Source organism: Acanthochromis polyacanthus, chromosome 17 (assembly GCF_021347895.1).
Source record: "Acanthochromis polyacanthus isolate Apoly-LR-REF ecotype Palm Island chromosome 17, KAUST_Apoly_ChrSc, whole genome shotgun sequence".
Lineage (NCBI taxonomy): Eukaryota > Metazoa > Chordata > Actinopteri > Pomacentridae > Acanthochromis > Acanthochromis polyacanthus.
Genome location: NC_067129.1, coordinates 37,304,292 through 37,318,141, shown reverse-complemented (window position 1 = coordinate 37,318,141; position 13,850 = coordinate 37,304,292). Strand labels below are relative to the sequence as shown.

Below are 13,850 nucleotides of genomic sequence, written 5' to 3'. Positions count from 1 at the left end.
ATTGTATCCAAAGAGCCCAGAGCAACCTCCAAAGAAATTAAAGGTGAACTCCAAGGCCAAGGTACATCAGTGTCAGATCGCACCATTCGTCGTTGTTTGAGCCAAAGTGGACTTCATGGGAGACGACCAAGGAGGACACCACTGCTGAAAAAAACTCATAAAAAAGCCAGACTGGAATTTGCAAAAATGCATGTTGACAAGCCACAAAGCTTCTGGGAGAATGTCCTTTGGACAGATGAGACCAAACTGGAGCTTTTTGGTAAGGCACATCAACTCTATGTTCATAGACTCAAAAACCAAGCATACGAAGAAAAGAACACTGTCCCTACGGTGAAACATGGAGGAGGCTCAGTAATGTTTTGGGGCTGCTTTGCTGCATCTGGCACAGGGTGTCTTGAAAGTGTGCAAGGTACGATGAAATCTGAAGACTATCAAGGCATTCTGGAGAGAAATGTGCTGCCTAGTGTCAGAAAGCTTGGTCTCAGTCGCAGGTCATGGGTCTTCCAACAGGACAACGATCCAAAACACACAGCCAAAAACACCCAAGAATGGCTGAGAGAAAAGCGTTGGACTATTCTAAAGTGGCCTTCTATGAGCCCAGATCTGAATCCCATTGAACATATGTGGAAGGAGCTGAAACATGCCATTTGGAGAAGACACCCATCAAACCTGAGACAACTGGAGCTGTTTGCTCATGAGGAGTGGGCCAAAATACCTGTTGACAGCTGCAGAACGCTCATTGACAAATACAGAAATCGTTTAATTGCAGTGATTGCCTCAAAAGGTTGTGCAACAAAATATTAAGTTATGGGTACCATCATTTTTGTCCAGCCCTATTTCATTAGTTTGTTTTTTTTAAATAATTATGTTAATCAACAATTCAAAAGTGATGGCTGTTTTTGATTATTTAATTTTCAATAAATTTTTATTTATTGTTACTTTTGTGAGTTTCAAGTGATTTCAGTGAGAATTGTGGGTTTTTCCTTCTTTAACTGAGGGGTACCAACAATTTTGTCCACGTGTGTATATATGTGCACACGTTGCCTATTTGTTGCTTGTTTTAATATATGTTGGGTTGAGTGGTTTACTGTCTGTAATGGAAATGCCACCTGGCGGGGAGGGGGGTTTATAACTTTTATAAGAAATGTGTTAATTAATACCAATGTTTTTGTTATGAAAAATGATAAAGTTTGAAAAAAATAAATAAAAATAAGCCGTTTCCATCTAGAATAGTATTTACCACATTAACAATTTCTAGACTGTATTTCTGATTCATTTAATGTTATCTTCATTGAAGAAACTGCTTTTCTTTCAAAAATGAGGACATTTCAAAGTGACCCCAAACTTCTGAATAGTAGCGTTTGTTTGCTGGAAACTTACATTTTGTAGTAGAAAACCTTAGATTCTCCCGTAGTAGCAGCTAAGATGAGGTGCTTGTCCAGTACATCCAGAATGTCGTTGCAGATTGATTTCAGCTCTTTCTCAACCTGAAGACAAAAAAAGCACACAAAACCCTGCTGTCAATGAAGGGTCAATTACAAATGCTGGAAGAAATTAAATTTTCATAACAAAACGTGGTTGGATGTAGCCTTCACCCAATTAGGGAGTGTTTTGGAATTGCACTTCCAATTTAACATTTCAGCAAAGTATAGTTACACAGTTCATGCTGTTTGACAACACTAGAGTGGGTTCACTCTGTGGTGCTGACAATGCAGAGAGAAAACTGATCTGAAGTTAATTCACGGATGCTGCCCATCTCATTATTTCACTCAGACTAGTGTTGGTTGGCTGTGAAATCTCCCTATGACCTCTTAAAGTGTAACAGTCAGTGAAAAACAGTTTAAAAGCTCCTGCCAAGGAGGGTAAAGCGGCTCTAGCATCTGAACTACTACACTCGTCTCCATGAAGTAAGAAAGGTATCGACTTCAAAGCAGTTATATTTCAATCTAGTAGCCTGAGATTGCGTCTCCCCTCTGACAATGATTATTGTCAATTAGCTTACTCACTTAGTTTTGCACAATTACTTGATGCTTATGAAATAATGTTTATTTTACCCCATAGACACTCAAGAACAGACAAAATAGCCTAATACTGTTTTTTAACCCAACTTTATACTCCACAAAAAGTACATTCATTAGTTTATAGATTTAGGAAAGTTGGGGAATACAGAAAAAAAATCTCCAAAACTACTATGTGAACTCTCTCTTCAACTGAACAACATATTTAGAGTATTCTGTTATCTTCTCCCCTCAAAATGTTTAGAGACCCCTGATAAGTGCAGCTTCCCACTTCAAAAACATCTGATCCTGTCTTGAGTTTCTATTTTCATTACTATGTCCAATTCATCACATTTTTTTAAAAAAAAAAGATATTTGCTCAATAAACTTGTGGACAATGAGTGTATCCCTGACAGTAACAGTGACTGTTACTCAAACTCAAGTTTCTCATCACATCCACAATAAACAAAGTTGTTTTATTGCTGCAAGATGCACAGAAGACACATCAGGGTTCTCGCCAGCGCATTTCAGCGTAATGGGCCGTTACGCTGTCGTATCGGCCCATTACGCTGTCGTAACGGCCCGATACGCTGTCAGTTTCAAAGATTACGCTGTTGTTATGAGAGTGTGCGGCTCCGTCATGAGAGAGGGAGAGAGAGCAGCGTGCGTGCGTGCGTGCGTGCGTGCGTGCGTATAAGAGAGTGGGAGAGCGAGATGTACGAGCGACCCTGAATGCAGCGCGAGTGAGACGGTAGTCGGTCCGGTAGAGGAGGAGAGAAGGTGTGTAGTTGCTGGGGTGGCGGTACTGTGTGGTTCAGCCACTGTTGATGGACAAGAAAGGCTGCAGTGTTCTTCAATACAGCTGGCCTCCTGTGTCTTTGCCTCTACGGCTGCTGATGAAGTGAAGGGGGGCTAACCCCGGGCTTCCTGACCACGGTCGGGGGCCGAACAGGAAGGGTTAACACTGTGATTAGGGCCGCTACGCTGTTATTTTGACAGATAACGCCATGTGCGTTTGTTTTTATCGACTGGGTGCCTATCTAGGTTAATTTATGTCTCCCCACCTCAGCCGTACTTTCCTGTCGATTGACCAGTTCCCGTCTAAAGTTAAGAGTCGCTTCCAATCTTGGGTTACAATTAGCATGTCTCGGTTGTTTCCGTGATGCCATGTATGGTGAATAGTGACCTAAATCACGAGCATTTGGAGCATCCGCGTGACGCTCATTGGCTGACATCGGGGCCGGCTGCTCGTGAGATTTAATGAAGGCTACTGCGCATGCGCGCGCGGGCGGGAGGACCTGCCGTTACGCTGTAAAAAATCCTGGTGAGAACCCTGCAATATGATTTTCTAAAGTTCCAAAAGGGCACAAAATGGTTTTACTGACATTCAAAACTTTCAGATTCTCAACAACTTTCCACAAAAGGAGGAACAAAAAACGATAATACTATCAAATGTGGGTTTCTAACAATGTCTGACCGTTTTCCTGTATTCTCGGATCATCTTTAGTTTGTCCTCTCCGCCTTTGTTTTCTTCTTTCTGTTCGAGGCTGCTGATTATCCTCCAGGATGCTCTTCTGGCTCCGATCACGTTCTTGTAGGCTACTGACAGAAGGTTTCTCTCCTCCACTGTCAGCTCCACGTCCATACTGGCTACCTTCTTCATCGACTCCACCATTTCTGAAAGACACAAGGAAACGAACACACATAACACACCATTTGTGCAAAAACAAGCGACTGAACTGAACCTTCACCCAAGCAACATTATCGGCTGGGTAACTTGGACATACATTTACACTATGTCTGCCTAAGTTAAACTAAACTCTCGACCTGTTTGACCTTTACCACAACCTGTTCAGTTGTCACCACCAATACAGTTCATCTAGTTCCACAACTCCTATACATAAACATTAATTAGCGGCTAATTGAACCATGCGATAACTAAAATGTACAAAAGGTACTCTGAGGAGCTTCTGATCTTTTGTTGTGCTGTAGAACACTTTTATTTTCACATAATTACAGTTATTACACTGATTCACAGGTGGCATTAATGAGCAATGATAAACACTAACAAAGCTAGCAAATAGATGTAAACCATACAGGTTTTAAAGTTACAACATGCATTTAAAATTAGCATTCCCATAACAAATTAAATATTGTAGTAGCAAGTTTGATAGAGCTGAAAGACACACAGAGCAGTCATTAAATACAATTTTTGTTTAGCACAATGCTTCACTCGCTACCCTCAAGATGATGTATTGAAAAGATTTCTCAATATTGTGTTCATGGTCAAAATGAAATTAAATTCAGAACAGTGTGCAGATCTGATTTTTATTCAATGTCAGAGGTGCTGAACAACAGGTAATACAAGAGCATTTAACCAATTCACTTCTAACTTGTGTCACACATTCACATTTAAGATAGTTAAGACAGTCAACTCAGTTGCATCAGTCTAACGGTGTAAACTCTGATACATGATTACACCACAAACAATACAACTTTATTACAAACATCACATCTGTGTGAAAAACGAGACAGGTACAGCTCAGATAGTCAATATATTCAAACTTTCACACAACTTGTACAAACTGTCCGTGGGAGAAAACGAGACATCCTTTATCTGCAGTTTACAAGCTGATAGTAAATTGTCTGCTGTAACATTCATACATGAAAACAGCAGCAACAAAACAGTCTCTCCGGCAGTTAACGTCTCCTCAATAACAATGCCAAAGATAGAGAAATAAGCCACATTAGAACTACCTTCACCAGGGGATTGCAGCGAAAACTCTACAGCTGCATTGTGTACTCAACATCATCAGCAACTGAAATTGGAAAATGCTTCACTTCATAAAGAATTGTGTTTGTTATACGAAGTAGGAGCTGGGTCTATATTGACATTGCAGAGGTCTGGACTTCAAAAAACTATGTTCAAAACTCAAAAGTCAATATTGTCTTCAAAAATCCTGCATCATTCAAACTCAAGTTGCTGCAGTCTGCCTCTGCCTCCCTGAGTTACTGCACCATTTCTCACTGAGATCTGTCAGAGACACTTATAAACCACCACCACAAAATCTGCTTTGAGTTCTCCTGTCATGTTCCTGCATCATCATCAGTCTGATGGACGATCCCGTGTATGCATATTAGGTTAACAATTTTCACTGAAGAAATGGTGCTCACCGTGGGCTCTGTAGACTAGTCTTGGAGGAAATGTTGCAGCTGAATATTTTTAAGTGACTTCTCAATGCTGTGAAAGAAAATCTCACTTCTTTTGCAGTGGAGGCTGATATATCAAAGGCAGGAATATTAAACCTGTCAGAAGAAACCAAAACTATCTGCAAGGCCAAATATCAGTAGAGCTAAGTGTGAAAATATGTTTTAACATATTGGATTAATATTCAAAACTATCCTCGATTACAATTAGTACCATTCTGTGGGCAAAAAGGAGCTTTCACCGATATTAAGTGCAAACAAGCACACACCTATTCCCTGCACACACCGATGGACGGTCCTGGGAGTTCAGCCAGGACAGTGGACCAGAGTGCTGAGCTGGGTCAAACATGATTTGTCTTTTACTTTTAAATGTGACATCATCAGTGTGTCTCAGTGTGAAACAGGAATACATAACTCTGGAATGAAATAGCAAAAAAATAAAATAAAATCACAGTCTGCTCTGAAGTAGTAATTAATCAGCTCCCTGAGGGTTAACCCCTTAAACTTCAGTGTACCGCCGGCGGAAAACCTACTAATTTGCATAGGAATTTCAAGAATGTCCGACGGCTGCAAACGCGATTATACAAACACTATACGCCGATGGAAAGCTTAGATTCTCATGAATCCGCCGGTATAAACCACTTTCACATGCGATTACCACAGCGGGTGAGAAAAACACATTTGTCCGACAAAAACAAATATCCATCCTTTCTCTATACACGGCTTCAACGCACACAGCGCGACTCACATTTCCGGGTTCATTATTACACACAGATGAAAATATTCCACAAAAAACGGCCATAATCCAACCTTTTACATCCAGACGACACAAGTCAGTAAACTATTTTGTCCAAAACATGTCCTGAAGTCGGTATAAAATCCCCGAATCGGTCGTTTTCAAGGAAATGCACCTCGCGATGCGCGTCCAATATTCCCTGTATTTTTCGTTATTTTTTAAATTTAAAAATAGAATATTAGTGATTTTTTGTACTGAAAATGGCTGGAATTGACTGCAGCTTAAAGGGTTAATATAAATGAGACAATATGGAGCCTCTAATCAAATTATTGGAAGCAGCCTGAAGAAGGTCTGTAGGCACATAAACACCTAAATTAATTTGCTTCTGCAGCTGTCGGGAAATATACATTGTGTTCTCTATAGATAATCCTTAGAATATATGCAACTATAGATTTAATGCATGTTACTGTAAATGTGAAAATGCAGCAACACATTCTCTGTGGTGACAGAATTCTCCCTCTTACATAAGTACAGCAGGTGTGGCATGTTAATGACAAAATATGCCATTATCTTCAGTGGTAATAAAAACAGAACTGTGGCTCAAATTGTGGATGAGTCAAAGTCAAGGCTAAACCTACTCTGGAGCAGGGCAACATAATGAAAGATATGTGATTTCGCCATCCCTCAAACATCAAAGTCAGCAGTGAGAAACTGCTCATTGTATGTGTGAACTTTGCTACTCAAACACTCAAATAATGGCAGAAGCAGTAGCTCATGAAAAAACTAAAGAAACGTAGTCAGATTACATCGTTTTTTGTTAAATCTGACATCAAACGATTCCTCGAGGCGTCGTTAGTTGCAGCCCTACTCCAGGCAAATTTTTTTTTTTCCGAGGAGCACGGTGGCCCCTAACTTAAAATTTTAGGAGCGCAAGCAGAAAATTTAGGGGCGCACACCAAAATTGACTTGCAAAGTAAATATTCACATTTCCTCTCATTTTCACTGTATTGCTGATAAATACTTGCACAATAAATGTAGAAACTGTTTTCAAATCACAATTTATAGTGCAGCACTTGACACAACATAAGAAAAGCACTCAGAGTGCAGTACTCCACCAAGGCCGCTCAGTTGATGTATAATTTCTGACGGATGAAATCATTAACAAAAAAAGACCTTGTGCTGAGTACAGGCATGTGTTATGCATGGGAGTTGGTTGGCACTGGGGTTGAAAAAATTCCGGGAATTTTCAAAGTTGGAAACTTTCCATGGGAATTAACGGGAATGTATGGGAATTAACGGGAATATACGGGAATAAATAAGAAATTTACAAAATTGAAGGTTGGCCCTTAACAGGGAACTTAAATATAGTTGGGGGGAATATATTGTAGCATAGTCTTGGCTAAAACAACCAGATTTAATGCAAGTAAACTCCTCAATCACATGCACACAGCACATTGCTTACTGCAGGGCTATTGAGGCCACACCCCCTACATGCACTGTGCATTCCTCCATCACATGCACAGGTGATTTCTTGAAGCCTGGAGGCCACACTTTTGAGCTCAAAGCACAAGACTATTGAAGCCACACATTTGAGGCCGCGGACTATATAAAGTCAAGTAAGTTTTGATAATATCACGGGGTAAATATATTTACCCAAGCCCTGTTAACTTGCAAATATTAAATAAAAATGTATTAATACAGTAGCTAACTCGCTGGTAAGGTAGGTGCTAAATGAAAGCTATTTTTCATTTCATTGACCATTTAAGAGGCAAGCTAATTATGGTGGTAGCTACCTCAAATTTGATGCCGTTTCTTCTGACTCCTGCAAGACGGTTTTCTGTAACCATACAAGAATTTATACATCAATTGTCAAATATTTTGAAGACCATTCCAGTTGTTTAGCAAACTATATGTCTGTTCATGCCATTGCTTTAGTGTTTTTACAAGCTTTGTTGTTATTTTATTCTACAGAAAAATGCCACATTTCCCATCTGATGTGTGGAAGTATTTCACACAAGCTAATGTTGAAGGAAAGTCTTTGTATATGTGTAAATATTGTGGAAAGACATACGTGAAGAATGCTACAAAAATGCAGCAACATATTGCAAAGTGCCAAAAAGTTCCTCAAGGCTCAAAACAATCAGCAGACAAGAGTTCCACTCCAGTTAATTCCCATAAATTCCCAATAATTTCCATAAATTCCCATAATTCCCATGGAAAGTTTCTAATTTGGAATATTTCCAAAATTTCCCAGCTTAACTTCCCATGGAAAGTTTCTGGAAATTTACTGGAAATTTTCCGCCCCTTTGCAACCCTAGTTGGCACCAGGGTAAACTTTTATAAGCCAATGTCAATAGTAAAATTTCAGCTAAATCAATATGTCTTATATCTTCTGGCTCATCATTACTCTTAAAAAGGTCTGTTGATCAGTTCATCAATTTTGGCAAGCCTTTGTTTTAAATAACCGTCCCTTTCAGGCTTTTATTTTGAAGGCACATTTTTAACGATACGGGCTTTATTTTGTAGCCATTTCAGCGGCACAGGAAGTGTTTCTCTAAGATGAGGTTTCTTGACATGATGAAGACCCCGCTGAAAAGTCCGAAAATCCACATAAAGATAAAAGAAAATGGTTCCAGCTGTTGTTGTCTAGCAACTTAGAAGCAGGTAGCTGGAATGGAGACAAACTCTGATGGTGAAGAAATAAGTGAAGGACAGAAAGGTGAATTTGTGTACAAAATAAGGCTGAACGTAAATGATGGCTTTGTGAAACATCAGGAGCTTCACCGTCATTTACCCCCGTTCTCACACACATTGGCCCGCCTTCTTCTTCTTTGTTGTTCGTCTCCTGTCTTCTTCTTTTGGAGTTAATGTCAGTTAAACCAGCTCATTTGAGCATTAGGGGCTCGACACACGGGAAGCGACAGTTGAGGGGTGAATGCGAAAGTCATCGCAACAGGAGATAAATTCAACACATGGTGTGCGATACTTGGCAGCGGCAGGCGACGGCGACACACCTCGTGCTGTGCAAAAGCACAGATCGCTTGTCTCCCTCACTTCTGATTGGCTGTGAAATTGGAGGGATTTTTTACGTTTTCAGAGAGTTTCATGACAGAAAAGCATAAAAATGATGAGCCAGAAGATATAAGATATATTGATTTAGCCGAAATTTTACTATTGACATTGGCTTATAAAAGTTTACCCTGGTGCCAACCAACTCCCATGCAACAGCTCTTTAATTTATATCACAATAGTCATTAAGGGAAGGATCATAAAGAATCGGGAAATCAATCACGGCTAAAATAATTTGCTCCTCCATGCTGAAAAGGGCTAAAAACAATGGTTGAAAACCGGAGCGGACCATTAATGTATAGGAGCGGATTGTACTGTGTAACATGCTGTAAGCTCATTGGTCAGTGAGTGAAACCCTCAGTGATTGGTTGAAGCTCCAAGCGAAAGCAACAAAAGTTGAACATTTTTCAACTTTCTTGGATTGTATCGCAAGCCAGCGGGTGCACGTCTACATGAACGCGCGCGAAATTTCACATGCACGAATGTCGCCGTCGCGTTGTTGGGAGGGGGGAAAGCGATGTTCGTCTCGTCACACAGCAGACATAGAAAATGAATGGAGCGCGACTGTTGTCGCGTCCCGTGTGTCGAGCCCCTAACGGTCTACTGGGCTGAAGTGTGGAGCAGAAGTTTGTAAGCAACAAAAAATATTTAGTGGTCGCACATGCGCGAGTAGACGAAAAATTTACTCACACTCGCTCAAATTTTGGTTGCAAAATGCGACCATTTAGTCGCAGTCTGGAGCCCTGACAGTGGCGCCTCAGATCTGTTCCGACACCTGAGACAAAAGCACGCAGTGGAACGGTAGCAATGTGTGCCTGTGTGAGATTCACATGCTAGTGCCCGTCCCAATTACAAAACCAAAAGCCACTAATATTAGCTGTTAGTGCTAGAGGTGCTTTCATTTGTTGGTTGTTTTGCACACTGAGTTACAGGGGAAATGTTGATATTTTTAAACACGAAACTCATATCCGAGTAACAATATCTTTTGAGTTAGTAGGGAGAAAAAACAACAATGAATCATCCACGAGACTGAGTGGGGAAAAATAAATATCGGGATGTAGTTTTTTGGCCATCCTGCCCATCCCTACCCTGGAGGTAAAGCAGTATGTGCCAATCATTTGGCTTTTAACACCACAGACAGGGTGTTATCTGTGGAGGCCAATAGCAGCATGCTGCTGAAACCCGATACATAATGGCTACAGGCCAGGAGGAGCACTATGCTGCTTTGATCACTTACTCTGGCCTGTGCTCTCAAACCAACCTAATGACCTCACTGTGGTTTTAAAACATTTTTGCAGCATCAGAGGCACTTCAGATCCACTGAAAACTGATCACAGTCAAAGCTTCACTACTTGCTCTGAAAAAAACGGGCCTCAATAACATCTTCGGACACCAACTCAAAGGATGCTTACAAAAGTACTTATAGAGGTCAGTTGTTAAAATGTGGTTTATGCAATAAAGAGATGCCATGTTTAATGAACCATTAGCAGGGCTCCAGACTAACTTTTTTCCTAGGAGCACAGTGGCCCCTAACTTAAATTTTAGGAGCGCAAGCAGAAAATTTAGGGGTGCACATCAAAATCGACTTGCAAAGTAAATATTCACATTTCCTCTCATTTTCACTGTATTACTGATAAATACTTGAATAAATGCAGAAACTATGCTTTCAATTCACATTTTATAGTGCAGCAGTTGACACAACATAACAGCAAAAGCACTCAGAGCGCAGTACTCCACCAAGGCTGCTCAGTTGACGTATAATTTCCGACAGATGAAAACTTTAATGAAAAGACCTTGTGCTGAGTACAGACGTGTTATGCATGTGCATGTTTGGTATGTTTACCAAATCACGTGTAAATTACTCTTATAAAGGTCTGTTGATCAGTTCATCAATTTTGGCAAGACTTCGTTTTGCTAGTGTTAAAATAACCATTCTCTCCAGGCTTTTATTTTGAAGGCGTATTTTTAACACTACGGGCTTTTATTTTGTGACAAATTCAGCAGCACAGGAAGTGTTTCTCTAAGATGAGGTTTCTTGACATGACGAAGACGCTGCCGAAAAGTCTGAAAATTCATGTAAAGATGAAAGAAAATGGTTCCACACTGTTGCTGTCTAGCAAAGGATGTGTTTAAAATTAGAAGCAGCTGGAATGAGGACAAGAAACGAGTGAAGGACAGAAAGGTGAATTTGTGTTCAAAATAAGGCTGAATGTAAATAAAGGATTTGTGAAACATCAGAAGCTTCACCGTCATTCACCCCCTGCTCTCACACATATTGGCCCGCCTGTCGCCTTCTTCTTCTTTGGTGTTCGACTCCTGTCTTCTTTTGGAGTTAATGTTGGTTGGCAAACAGCTCATTTGCGCATTACTGTCTACTGGGCTGAAGTGTGGAGCAGAAGTTTGTCAATCACAAAAATATTGAATAATAATTTAAAAAGAAATCAGCAAATTTACTGGTCGCACATGCGCGAGTAGATGAAAAACTTACTCGCACTCGCTCAAATTTAGGTGACCATTTAGTCGCAGTCTGAAGGCCTGATTAGTCAAGGTTTTGCCTTCATAAAATGGTTTATAGGCTTCAAAAATGTTTCAATCAAGGTTTAAGTGCAATTTGATTTGATGCATTACAGTTAACGCTGACAAGTGAAGAATCTTTTAAGGAAAGATATTTAAAAATAAAGCAAGTTTTGAAAGTCAAACAAACAGAAAGTGCACCTAATGCAAGGAATCTTCAGTAATGGAAAAGTAATAGAAATGTTTACAAGTATAGCAGTGGGCAAATTATTTATTTGGGGGGGGGGGATTTAGATAATACATGGTGTAAACAACCTGACTCAAGTATAATTGACATTTATGTATATAAAATGATCAGAAATGACAGAATTCTGTTAGCAGACTAATTGGCTTTACTCTGTGTGGACAGACTATACTTAATGTCATGCATAGTCATACTCCAAAGGTCAGGAAAAAACTAGGGCTGGACCTGAATATCCAAATATTCAGTCGTGACTGTCGTATCCGAACATTAACCCTTTAAGCGCCAAAGTCGCAATATTGCGACAAGCAACATTGCTGAACATAAGCCCCAGCTTCAAATAGTGCCTCATGCAGTTACTACTTTATACCAGGAGACGGCGGACATCTGGAACTTCAATCTGAGCATCATTTGTGGGCGTGTTTTCATTCAAAGTTTAGGAGTTTGTTGAGTTTGAAAACCGAGGAGACGAGACTCGTCGTCGGAGCGTAACAGAGTGCAAGACGGCGCATTTTAGAGCAAGAAAACTCACTATACAGAGAGGTCTGGTCAACGCTGACAAAGTACTTTGTCAAATAATGGCTTACTGAGATTCTGAAGAGGAATATTCACCCCCTGATTAAGATGTTCAGTTGTCCAGTGAGACAGAAAGTGCCGTCTGTGCGTAACGGCAGCGGGTCGGTGTGCCATGACAGTCCACAAGCAGCACATGCTGGAGCCGATGCTTTGCTTCTCCGGGTCCACAGTGGCAGGAGGGGATGTGGTGGGTGTAGCAGGGGTGGTAAGAACATTGCTAATGATGAGGGGGATAGCGGGTTTTGAAAAAAAAAAACAACCCGGAAATAGCAGCAGACACGGGAGAAAATGCACTGATAACGGTGGAGGCTGCAGTGGCGTTCACGGCCACGTCGTAAATGACGATGATGATGGCTGGGTTTGCTTGACAGATGAGGAAGAGTTTCAGAAGTGGATCAGACATTTTGATGAGCCTGTTGGGTATCGTGGAGACAGGGATCTGACAAATTCTGAGACAAGAAAAGCCATCTTGATCGCTAAACATCAAAGTTATGTAATCCATATGTCCGCCGCCTGGTGACGTCATAATATGCAAATTAGATGAGTGAATTTACTCCCATCATAAACTTTGGATAATACTGATGATTTTTCTCATTTACAGTTTGCCTTTATCTCTAACCATTTTCAAGTTAGAACCTTTAGAAAAAATGACATCAAAACTGAATATTTTATTGAAAAAACTCTGGTGCCTAAAGGGTTAATTTTGAGATCCGAATAGTCGGCCAGCCGTGCCCCGCGGACACACACACACACACACACACAAGTAGGACTGCAACTAACGACGCCTTGAGGAATCGTCTGAGCACGATACGTCATCAAAAGCGGAAGTGAGCGCGCAATGCAACAGAAGTCACCATCCGACCAGAGCGAGGAACACAGACGGACATCGGCGCTGCATCGTGCATATATTATGTATGCACAATGCAGCGCGGATGTCCACATTTAGATACACTGTAAATAGTAGTTCAGTGGTGCAGTTCATATTACTTTATTTTACAAAGCATATCTGCTCTAATAAATCAATTTAAATTTTATTTTGCAGTTCTGAAAGTTACAGATAAGTAATAAGTGTGAATATTTAACCAACTTAAAATTTTCTATACTAAAGTTGATTTTACTGAACTTCTCAAAAAACTTATTAAGCAAACTCAATTTTAGAGAGTTTACTAAAACTAAAGCTTTCGGACACACCCACATCCTGCAGGGCTGGGGCCTTCCTGGCCCACACTCCTTACCGGAAGGTGGCGGTAAATGCAACCTAAAGTTTTTTGCCAACCGCCATAAAACTAAAAAGAAGAAGAAGAAGCACATCCTGCAGGACGAACGTGTCCGGGCATCATTCAAACACTGGCGCCTTCCTTGGTTAACTTGGTCTTCACAGAGAAGCTACAGACATGTAACCGTTTTCATTGCTCAAAAATAGGTTTTAGCCGAATGAACATGAGCCTGCTGAAATATTCAATCCCAACTTTAATGCAGAAGCATGGCTTTTCTTGTTTTCCCACGATGT

General features: G+C 40.6%; 2 protein-coding genes across 4 annotated transcripts in view; one reads left to right on the top strand and one right to left on the bottom strand.

Annotated features, from left to right (window-relative positions):
- Positions 1-13,850, top strand: part of LOC110970730 (CLOCK-interacting pacemaker-like) — a 611,892-nt gene that overhangs the window by 159,801 nt on the left and 438,241 nt on the right. The window lies entirely within an intron of this gene.
- The window catches only part of LOC110970310 (14-3-3 protein epsilon), a 59,216-nt gene that overhangs the window by 34,219 nt on the left and 11,147 nt on the right, over positions 1-13,850 (bottom strand). For both annotated transcript variants that reach the window (XM_051937702.1, XM_051937701.1), the window contains exons 2-3: positions 3,475-3,674; positions 1,381-1,487 (exon numbers count right to left, since the gene is read on the bottom strand). In XM_051937702.1, the coding sequence (XP_051793662.1) occupies positions 1,381-1,487; positions 3,475-3,674 (307 nt within the window). The remainder of the gene's footprint in view (positions 1-1,380; positions 1,488-3,474; positions 3,675-13,850) is intronic.